At 53.2% G+C, this 11,725-nt stretch overlaps 1 protein-coding gene across 1 annotated transcript; it reads left to right on the top strand.

Moving 5' to 3' along the window:
• The first annotated feature begins 3,329 nt into the window (after positions 1 to 3,329).
• Positions 3,330 to 4,262, top strand: LOC120392586 (putative olfactory receptor 10D4). The gene has a single exon (XM_039517376.1). The coding sequence runs from the start codon at positions 3,330 to 3,332 to the stop codon at positions 4,260 to 4,262; it is 933 nt and encodes a 310-aa protein (XP_039373310.1).
• Positions 4,263 to 11,725: the final 7,463 nt, after the last annotated feature.

The following is an 11,725-nucleotide window of genomic DNA, read 5'->3' as shown; positions in this document are numbered from 1 at the left end:
CCCTGACACCGAGGGAAGAGCGCCCCCTACTGAGTTACCTGCACCACTCACAACAGCACTGCAGCACCCCTTTGCACTGCTGGGTTCATCCTGAATTTTCTCGGTTGTCTCTTTGCACTGGTCCAGGGGATCAATTTCCAAAAAGCCACAAATCCAGACTATGGTGAGATGGAGATAAGAAAACCTGGAATGGAAGATAGGGGCACAAGTTGTGAACATTGATTTGAAAAAACGCAATAGATTCTGATGGACAATGGGAAACCTCCACTGACCTCCAAGCCGGAGTATTGGGTGGCCGTAAAGGGAGAAGCAGGGAGCGGTGGCTGTAGTATTTTGAAACTGAGAACTGTATCAGATCAAAACAGTTACATTTAAAGAGCCCTTGGAAATTATTTGCCAGCCTTTACTTTGCGGTTAAGCAAAGCACAAAACAAGGACACAGGACATCTGGGTTCAAGTTCAGACTCTGTAGAAAACTCCCTATTTGACCTTGAGTATCTCACTAAATCACTTTGTGCCTCGATTTCCACATCTGTTATATACATGGATAATTAAATCCTTTGTCACTCTCAGCTATTCAATGTGTATCACATTCAGGCTGGAATTGTGTCTCTCAATCTGCAGGGGCTGCTCCAGGTCCCAGCACGCCAAGCGCATGCTTGGGGCGGCAAGCCGTGGGGGGCGCTCTGCGTGCCTGCGGGAGATCTGCCGAAGCCGCGGGACCAGCGGCCTGTCCACAGGCAAGCCGCGGAAGGCAGCCTGCCTGCCCTGCTTGGGGAGGCAAAATTCCTAGAGCCGCCCCTGTCTATCTGTGCTGGGTGCTGAACAAAGGGGCCCATGTCTCAGTCACAGACTGCATGTCCCACCATAATCCCCATGATAACAATAGGGATAATACAAATTAAAAGAGTCAAATGCAGTTCCGGCTCCGGTGTCCTTGGCAAAGACACACGGAACTCAGCTGATGGAAACCAAGAATAACTTCTGAGCCTGGTACCAGCGCACTGAGAAGGCCCAGCCTGCAGACTCATTAAAAATGTCAACATTTTAATTAATCCCAACGGCCATGGCACCCCATGGGATGCTCTGACTGGGCTGGGGATAACACAACTACAGAGATTAATTACACCGTCTGCTTCTGCCCCTTCGTCCTGGCTCCCAAGTAAGACGCCCCCCGGAGAAGAGCGGGAAATTATAGCGATTAGCGGAATCGCAAGGGGCCTTATTACAACTGCGGTGCTGGGACACAGCAAATGGATCGATGAGATCACTGCTGGAGCCCCCGAATCTAGCCCTGTCTCTCTCACATCCCTCTCTGTGTGGTGTCGATGGATTTGTCTACACTATAGAGCTTCCCAGCGATGTCGCTAACCACCGCCAACCCCTTAGTGTAGACGCACAGTAGAAGTCCAAGATGAGGCTTTTGTCTATTCTGCTTACCGGGCTAGTGAAGGAGAAGCTTTCGTTCAGTTAAATCAGCTGCAATCCTCTAAATGCCCTTTCTCCTGACCCCCGATTGTGCAAAGGGGTGGGCAAGAGGACACGTGTGAGGCCCAGAAAGACGCAGCGCGACGTTCATCCCGATGACAAGAGGAGGGATGGCGTTGATAACCCTCCCTATGTCTGGGTTAGTTAGAGAGTGAACTATGAAGGCCGGGTCGTCTCGCTCTGTGTCTGAGCTGCACCCAGAACAACAGTGCCAGGATCTTCCTGGTGGTGCTGCTGGTGGGCGCGGGGGAGGGTTACTGTGCTGTGAAAAGTGAGGAGAAGTGGTGCCCAGGACGTATGCTGCCCTCTGTCTGCACAGCGGTGAATTTCACCCTCACACATAACCACACAAGGGCATGAATACATCCCTGTGCACAGAGACGCAGCGAAGGGGCAGGGGAACAGCAGGGGACACAAACCAAGGCCAAAGCTCTGTTGGCTTCAGAGGCCTCCAGCTGCACGTCTGGCCCAGGTTCCTCCTATTTCACACCCCGGGGGGGGGGATTCTCTGGCTTGTGTCACGCGGCAGGAGAGCCTAGACGAGCATGAACGTCCCCTCCCCCCAAACAATGTTGGGGTCAGATTCTCAGCTGGTAGAAATCTACACAGCTCCTTTGATTCCAGTGGAGTTACTCTGATTTACACCAGGGCGTGCGGCTGAGAGGGGAAACAGCCCCAGGGAATCTGATGGCGTTCCCCAGGAGTCAGGTCAAGGGGAGCGGGAGCAGAATCCGGACCCCGGTGGAGCTGGGGATCTGGCCCTCTCAGTTCAATGGCGCTACACTTATTGATGCCGGCGGAGGACCTGGTCCCGGGGGTCTATGACCATTATCAAAAATGATTCAGAATCTCTGTTAATTGGCGACTCTGCTGAGGTCTCAGCCTGGGAGCTTGGCGGGGATTCAGGGCCCTGGTCCCGATGGGCCCGAAGGGGATTTAAAGACCGCGGAGAGCCGTAAGGAGGCTGGAAGCTGTGAGAAAGCTGTGGGGCTCGGCCGCAGAGTGGGGCGATAAGCTGTGGCAGCCCTCGCTAGCTTCGGAGCGGATTAGGTCTCCGGGCTGGATACCAAGAGCCCAGGCTGTGCACCTCTCCTGGGCGATGGACCGTTTGGGATAAGAAAGCTGGATGGGGCTACAGAGGAGTCAGGGCCGTGGACAGAAAGGAAGAATTCCAGCCAGCTGGAGCGGCCCCTCCCAATGCAGCCAGTGTAAGACTCCTGCTTTGGTAAAGTTCTTCTCGCTCTGTCCCTCAGTCTCTGCCTCTCTCTGAATCTGCCAGTCTCTGTCTTGCTCCGAGGAAGATGTCAGCCCAATATTTTCTGTAGAGAGAAATCGATCCAGCCGCCTGTCCATCCTTCTCTGTGTGCCTGCCTGCCAGTCTGTCTGTCTGTCTGTTGTGTAGCTATGCTTTATCTCCCTCTCTCCGTGTGTTACAGCCCCAGCCCGCCAGCGTCTCCCCTTCAGCCCAGCCTCTCCTGCACGGGGAAAACTCACTGGCAAAACAGACAGACACTTTGTTATTGTCCTTCAAATATCACCTTAAAAATCCCTCTGGCAGGTTATCCACAGAGCCCAGCCTGCTGATCACGGCTGAACAGAGACAAACTGCAGCCAGGGGCACTGGAACAATTTGTAGAGTGGGTGTGAAGTGGAAGCCACTGCACTGAGACCCTGACCCAAACTGGCATTACACTGGTAGAAATATGCATCACTCCTAGTGAGAGTGAGTCATGGGGGCAGTGGAAGGAAGGGTGACCACTGCAGCTCTAGGATGACAGGTCTGTTTGTTTCAGTAACTCACTGGCATTATTTCTCTCCCCATCACCAGGAATGGGTCCCTTATGGGGCGGGTCAACCACACTGTGGTGACTCATTTCGTCCTCTTAGGGATCCCCAACACCGACGGCCTCCAGACCATCCTCTTCGTCACCTTCTTAGCCTTCTACCTCTGCACCCTGCTGGGCAACCTGCTCATCTTCTCAGCCATCCTCACTGACCCCCGCCTGCACACACCCATGTACTTCTTCCTCTGCAACCTCTCTGTGCTGGACATTGGAATCTCTTCCATCAGCATCCCTAAGTTGCTGGCCAACCTCTGGGCTCAGAGTAGAACCATCTCGCTGGGTGGGTGCATGTCCCAGGTCTTCTTCTGGCACTTCCTGGGCAGCACCGAGTGCCTGCTCTATACTGTCATGGCCTACGACCGGTACGTGGCCATCTGCCACCCGCTGCGCTACCTGCTCATCATGAACTGGAGGGTGTGCGCCCTCCTGGCCGCCGGCACCTGGATCGCCAGCTCCTTCCACGCCACCATCCTCACCAGCCTGACCTTCACGCTGCCCTACTGCGGGTCCAACGTGGTGGAGTATTTCTTCTGTGACATCTTCCCGGTGGTCAAGCTGGCCTGTGCGGACACGTATGTCATCGAGACCGTGACCTTCACCAATATTGGGGTGGTGCCCATGACCTGCTTCTTCCTCATCCTCGCATCCTACGTCAGGATCATCTACTCCGTCCTGAAGATGAACTCAGCCGAAGGGCGGCGCAAAGCAGCCTCCACTTGTGCCTCGCATCTGGCGGTGGTGACGCTGTTCTTTGGGCCCTGTGCCCTGGTCTACACGCAGCCCCAGCTAAGCAAAATGCTGGTGACCCCTGTGCATATCTTTGGCAACGTGGTTACGCCCATGCTGAACCCGGCCATCTACACGCTGAGGAACAAGGAGGTGAAAGCGGCTCTGAGAAAACTGAGAGGGGGTCAAACGCCTGCACCTTGATGTGCGGCAGCTGCAGGAGTAGCATGTGGGTCTGCTTGGAAATACATCAACAAACACATCTGCATGGCGGCTCCATGGCTCTTGTGAACCTCTCTGTCTCTCCCCATCCCCACACAGCCCCTATCTATCTATGTGGATCTCTACAAGTCATAGAAATGCTCCTAAAAATATAGAGCTGTCTTTGCATACTGTAAGGCTGATATTTTCAAAGCTACCTGAGGGACAAGCACACTCAGCCTGCATCAAAATTGATAGGAACTGGAGACCCAAACCTTGTAGAGGAATTTGAAAATCTCAGCCTTATTACACAGATCTACATAGCTCTTTAACCCTATCATTATATGGCAGGTTTTCTAATCCTTCTGTTATTCTCATGGGTCTTCTCTGATTCCTCTCCAATTTATCAGCCCCTGTCTGGAATTGTGAACACCCGAACTGGACACAGTGTACCACCAGCAGTCACACCAGTGCCAAACAGGGAGGTAAAATCACCTCTATGCTCGTACTCGAGATTCCTCCTTTATGCATCCCAGGGTCGCATTAGCTCTTCTGGCCCCAGCATCGCACTGGGAGCTCACGTTCAGCTGATTCTCCACCAAGACCCCAAATGTTTTTCAGAGTAACGGCTCCCCAGGAGAGAGACCCCCGTGCTATAAGCACAGGAATGATTCTTGTTTTCTAGATGTACGTGTGTATGTTCAGCTGCATTAAAATGCATGTTGTTTGCTTGCGCCCCCTTACCCAGCGATCCTGATCCCGACTGGGGAGGAGGTCAGAGGAGCTATTCCAGGGTTGGGGTTCGGATGGACGTCAGTGGAGTTTTCCCAGGGTGAGGGAGGAGGACACTGGTGTTATCTTAGGGTTAGTGTTAGGGAAAAGATCAAAGGAATTCTGCTTGGATTGAGGTTGGGCAGTTGGGTTACTCTAGGATTCAGGTGACACATGTAGTCAAAGTTACCCAGAGTAGGGGTGAGGCAGGAAGCAAATACATTTATGGCAGGGTTTATGAGGACTAGGTAGGAAGTTATGTGAATGACGACATCTCTTTGGGGCTGAGTTCCCCACCTGAGACACTGTGGTAAAAATTATTCCTTTCACCCCCCAGTTTCTGTTGTAACCTCTTTGGGGCAGGTGCTGTCTCTCTGTGTGTCAGTGCAGCACCCCTTGCACCTGGGCCTCCAGGCCTCCCATCCGACAGATACAATAACGTACTGTTCAGAATTATCACTGACTCCTCGGACGTGGGTTTTAACCTTGTGGCCTTGACATGAAAAAATAATAAAATAAAAAAAGTGAAAGGAACCTGGGGTAGATCCCGTGAGCCAGGCCCCTGACCCTTCTCCCTGCAGAACAGTGCATGAGAGTCCATCTACTTCTGGGGAAATCCTGTGCCAAAAAATTTAAAAAATCTGCACATAATATTTTAAAATTCTGCAAAATTCTGCATATTTCATTTGTCAAAATAGCATAATATAATCACTCCCTTTCAATTATTTTGGTAATTTATTTCAAAATACCTGTCAACAGGTATGTCAGCAAACAGACAAGAGCAAAAAAGATTCCCCCAGGAGTAGAGAGTTAAGGAAACCCCTACAACAACCCAGTTCCAGGTTGGGGCTGTTGGGGGGAGGGGGGCTGTGTGAAGGCCCCAGAGCCCAGTCACCTGCACTCTCATCCCCCCCGGCCCAGACACCAGCACCCCCGTCCCCCCGGCCCCAGCCATGGGGCACCCCCTGGCCCAGACACCAGCATCCCCCTCCCCCCAGGACCCAGCCATGGGGCACCCCGAGCTCAGCCACCAGCACCCCCCTCCCCCCAGAGCCCTGCCATGGGGCACCCCCTGGCCCAGACACCAGCACCCCCCTCCCCCCAGAGCCCTGCCATGGGGCACCCCCCAGCTCAACCACCAACAACATCTCCCTCCCCCCACAGCCCAGCCATGGGACTCCTCCCAGCCCAGACACCAGCACCCCCCTTCCCCCAGGACCCAGCCATGGGGCACCCCTAGCTCAGCCACCAACATCTCCCTCCCCCAGAGCCCAGCCACAGGGCACCCCCAGCCAGGGCCGGCGCTTCCATTAGGCGACCGTAGGCGGTCACCTAGGGCGCCAGAATTCAGGGGGCGGCATTTTGTGTGCTCCCCATGGGGCACACGGGAGCTTCCGATTCCGCTCCCGTTGCACTGCCAAAGAAGGACCTTCTGCCGACGTGCCACAGAAAACAGCGGCAGGCAATTGAGCAGTTCAGTGACTGCTGCTGTCACCTGCAGCGTTTCGGCAGAGGGTCCTTCTCAGCGGCGTGATGGTAGTGGAACCGGAAGCTCCCGCGCGCCCCATGGGGAGCGCACAAAATGCCACCCCCCGAATTCTGCCTAGGGTGCCAGAAACCCTGGCGCCACTCCTGCCCACAGCTCAGACACTGGCACTCCCAGAGCCTTTACTGTCCCCAGGTTCTCTACTGTCCTGCCAGGGGACACGGTGCAGCCCTGCCCTTCCTCACCCCTTGCCAGAGATAGGTCTCCTGGGTCCCCAGGAGAATGAGGATTAAGCAGAGCAAGCAGCCTCCAGCTCAGCCAGCCTGGGTGCTCCGCTCACTGCGAGCTGGGCTCCGCAGAGTCCATTCGTCCCTAGTTGCACCAGGCAGCTCTGCAGCCCGATTCTGCGGGGGGAACCGTGAATTCTGCCTAATTCTGCATTGTGCAGTCAGGGGCGGCTCTAGTAATTTCGCCGCCCCAAGCACGGCGGCACGCCGCGGGGGGCGCGCTGGCGGTCGCTGGTCCCGCGGCTCCGGTGGACCTCCTGCAGACGTGCCTGCGGAGGGTCCGCTGGTCCTGCGGCTCCGGTGGAGCATCCGCAGACACGCCTGCAGGAGGTCCACTGGAGGTCCACCGGAGGCACCTGCCGCCCTCCCGGCGACAGGGAGAGCGCCCCCCACAACATGCCGCCCCAAGCACGCGCTTCGCGCGCTGGGGTCTGGAGCCGGCCCTGTGTGCAGTGATGCAGAATCCCCCCAGGAGTAAACATGCCAGCACTAGAAACAGCCCAAATGCCGAGGGAAGAGCACCCCCTACTGAGCTGCCTGCACCACTCCCTGCACTGCAGCGCCCCTTTTGCAGTGCTGGGTTCATCACAAATTTTCTCTGTGGTTTCTTTGCATTTGTCCAGGGAATCAATTTCCAAAGAGCCAGAAATCCAGACTATGGTGAGACTGAGAGAAGAAAACCTGGAATGGAAGAGCAGGGCACAAATTGTGCACATTGATTTTAAAAACTGCAGTAGATTCTGACGGACAATGGGAAAGCTCCATTGACCTCCAAACCATGGGCACTGGGAGTCCGTAGAGGGAGAAGCAGGGAGAGCAGTTGGCTATAGTACAGGGATCGGCAACCTTTGGCACGCGGCTCGCCAGGGTAAGCACCCTGGCTGGCTGGGCTGGTTTGTTTACCTGCCGCATCCGCTGGTGGTTCCCCTCTCCAGGCCAATGGGGGCTGTGGGAAGTGGTGCGGGATGAGGGATGTCCTGGCCGCTGCTTCTCTCCACTGCCACCATTGGCTTGGGACAGTGAACCGCAGCCAGTGGGAGCCGCGATTGGCCTAACCTGCGGACACAGCAGGTAAAAAAACCGGCCCGGCCCACCAGGGTGCTTACCCTGGCGAACCGCATGCCGAAAGTTGCCGATCCCCGCTATAATATTTGGTAACTGAGAAATGTATCAATTCATCACACCTACATTTAAAGAGCCCATGGGAATTATTTGCAAACCATTATCTTGTGGCTAAGACAAAGGCCTGGGACAGAAGAGATGGGGGTTCAAGTGCAGGATCTGTAGATGACTCCCTATTTGACCTTTAGTAACTCACTAAATCACATTGTGCCTCAGTTTCCCCACCTGTTATATACATGGGTAATTAAATCCTTTGTCACTCTCAGCTATTCAATGTGTGTCACATTCGCTGGGACTGTGTCTTTCTATCTGTGCTGGGTTCTGAACAAAGGGGCCCGTGTCTCAGTCACAGACTGCATGTCCCACCATAATCCCCATGATAATAATAGGGATAATACAAATTAAAAGAGTCAAATCCAGTTCCGGCTCCGGTGTCCTTGGCAATGACACATGGAACTCAGCTGATGGAAACCAAGAATAACGTCTGAGCCTGGTACCAGCGCACTGAGAAGGCCCAGCCTGCGGACTCATTAAAAATGTCAACATTTTAATTAATCCCAACGGCCATGGCACCCCATGGGATGCTCTGACTGGGCTGGGGATAACACAACTACAGAGATTAATTACACCGTCTGCTTCTGCCCCTTCGTCCTGGCTCCCAAGTAAGACGCCCCCCGGAGAACAGCGGGAAATTATAGCGATTAGTGGAATCGCAAGCGGCCTTATTAAAACTGTGGTGCTGGGACACCAGCAAATGGACCAATGAGATCACTGCTGGAGCCCCCGAATCTAGCCCTGTCTCTCTCACATCCCTCTCTGTGTGGTGTCGATGGATTTATCTACACTATAGAGCTTCCCAGCGATGTCGCTAACCACCGCCAACCCCTTAGTGTAGACGCACAGTAGAAGTCCAAGATGAGGCTTTTGTCTATTCTGCTTACCGGGCTAGTGAAGGAGAAGCTTTCGTTCAGTTAAATCAGCTGCAATCCTCTAAATGCCCTTTCTCCTGACCCCCGATTGTGCAAAGGGGTGGGCAAGAGGACACGTGCGAGGCCCAGAAAGACGCAGCGCGACGTTCATCCCGATGACAAGAGGAGGGATGGCGTTGATAACCCTTCCTATGTTTGGGTTAGTTGGAGAGTGAACTATGAAGGCCGGGTCGTCTCGCTCTGTGTCTGAGCTGCACCCAGAACAACAGTGCCAGGATCTTCCTGGTGGTGCTGCTGGTGGGCGCGGGGGAGGGCTACTGTGCTGCGAAAAGTGAGGAGAAGTGGTGCCCAGGACGTATGCTGCCCTCTGTCTGCACAGCGGTGAATTTCACCCTCACACATAACCACACAAGGGCACGAATACATCCCTGTGCACAGAGACACAGCGAAGGGGCAGGGGAACAGCGGGGGACACAAACCAAGGCCAAAGCTCTGTTGGCTTCAGAGGCCTCCAGCTGCACGTCTGGCCCAGGTTCCTCCTATTTCACACCCCTGGGGGATTCTCTGGCTTGTGTCACATGGCAGGAGATCCTAGACGAGCATGAACGTCCCCTCCCCCCAAACAATGTTGGGGTCAGATTCTCAGCTGGTAGAAATCTACACAGCTCCTTTGATTCCAGTGGAGTTACTCTGATTTACACCAGGGCGTGCGGCTGAGAGGGGAAACAGCCCCAGGGAATCTGATGGAGTTCCCCAGGAGTCAGGTCGGGGAGCGGGAGCAGAATCCGGACCCCGGTGGAGCAGGGGATCTGGCCCTCTCAGTTCAATGGCGCTACACTTATTGATGCCGGCGGAGGACCTGGTCCCAGGGGTCTATGAGCGTTATTGAAAATGATGCAGAATCTCCGTTAATTGGCGACTCTGCCAAGATCTTAGCCTGGGAGCCTGGTGGGGATTCAGGGCCCTGGTCCCGATGGGCCCGAAGGAGATTTAAAGACCGTGGAGAGCCGTAAGGAGGCTGGAAGCTGTGAGAAAGCTGTGGGGCTCGGCCGCAGAGTGGGGCGATACGCTGTGGTAGCCCTCGATAGCTTCGGAGTGGATTAGGTCTCCGGGCTGGATACCAAGAGCCCAGGCTGTGCACCTCTCCTGGGCGATGGGCCGTTTCAGATAAGAAAGCTGGATGGTGCTACAGAGGAGTCAGGGCCGTGGACAGAAAGGAAGAATTCCAGCCAGCTGGAGCGGCCCCTCCCAATGCAGCCAGTGTAAGACTCCTGCTTTGGTAAAGTTCTTCTCGCTCTGTCCCTCAGTCTCCGCCTCTCTCTGAATCTGCCAGTCTCTGTCTCACTCCGAGGAAGATGTCAGCCCAATATTTTCTGTAGAGAGAAATCGATCCAGCCGTCCGTCCATCCTTCTCTGTGTGCCTGCCTGCCAGTCTGTCTGTCTGTCTGTTGTGTAGCTATCCTTTATCTCCCTCTCTCCGTGTGTTACAGCCCCAACCCGCCAGCGTCTCCCCTTCAGCCCAGCCTCTCCTGCACGGGGAAAACTCCCTGGCAAAACAGACAGACACTTTGTTATTGTCCTTCAAATATCACCTTAAAAATCCCTCTGGCAGGTTATCCACAGAGCCCAGCCTGCTGATCACGGCCGAGCAGAGACAAACTGTGGCCACGTTGGGTGCTGAGATCTGTTGAGCCAAACTGTGATGTCTGGATATTATGGTAACCACATCAAGCCAGGGGGTGTGGCTGCCGCCCCAGCCCCAGCACCTCTGGCTGTGACTATTCCCCTTCTGCTTTTTCCTTTTCTTTCTCTCTCTCTGTTCCCATGAACCCCCAACAATTCACATCATTAACAAAGCTGGAGCAATTCTTCCCTGCATATGTGAAAGAAAGTGTAGATTCAAATGAAGTAAAAATCTTAAGCGAATCCACATGTTCCATAGAATCTCTATGGATAGAAATTTCATGCTCTAGTAAAAATATAACATTAGGGATCTATTATCGACCACCTGACCAGGACAGTAATAGTGATGATGAAATGCTAAGGGAAATTAGAGAGGCTATCAAAATTAAGAACCCAATAATAGTGGGGGATTTCAATTATCCCCATATTGACTGGGAACATTTCACTTCAGGATGAAATGCAGAGATAAAATTTCTCTATACTTTAAATGACTGCTTCATGGAGCAGCTGGTATGGGAACCCACAAGGGGAGAGGCAACTCTAGATTTAATCCTGAGTGGAGCGCAGAAGCTGGTCCAAGAGGTAACTATAGCAGGACTGCTTGGAAATAGTGACCATAATACAATAGCATTCAACATCTCTGTGGTGGGAAGAACACCTCAACTGCCCAACACTGTGGCATTTAATTTCAAAAGGGGGAACTATACAAAAATGAAGGGGTTAGTTAAACAAAAGTTAAAAGGTACAGTGACTAAAGTGAAATCCCTGCAAGTTGCATGGGCCCTTTTTAAAGACACCATAATAGAGGCCCAACTTCAATGTATACCCCAAATTAAGAAAAACAGTAAAAGAACTAAAAAAGAGCCACCATGGCTTAACAACCATGTAAAAGAAGCAGTGAGAGATAAAAAGACGTCCTTTAAAAAGTGGAAGTCAAATCCTAGTGAGGCAAATAGAAAGGAGCACAAAAACTGCCAACTTAAATGCAAGAGTGTAATAAGAAAAGCCAAAGAGGAGTTTGAAGAACGGCTAGCCAAAATCTCCAAAGGTAATAACAAAATGTTTTTTAAGTCCATCAGAAGCAGGAAGCCTGCTAAACAACCAGTGGGGCCCCTTGATGATCAAAATACAAAAGGAGCGCTTAAAGACGATAAAGTCATTGCGGAGAAACTAAATGGATTCTTTGCG

Source organism: Mauremys reevesii, unplaced genomic scaffold (assembly GCF_016161935.1).
Source record: "Mauremys reevesii isolate NIE-2019 unplaced genomic scaffold, ASM1616193v1 Contig103, whole genome shotgun sequence".
NCBI classification, from domain to species: Eukaryota; Metazoa; Chordata; order Testudines; family Geoemydidae; genus Mauremys; species Mauremys reevesii.
The sequence above is the reverse complement of the archived record's forward strand: the minus strand, read 5'-3'. Positions and strand labels throughout refer to the sequence as shown.

Bases quoted from the DNA above. Each gene is read 5' to 3' on its own strand.
- LOC120392586 (XM_039517376.1), top strand. From the start codon at position 3,330: ATGGGGCGGGTCAACCACACTGTGGTGACTCATTTCGTCCTCTTAGGG.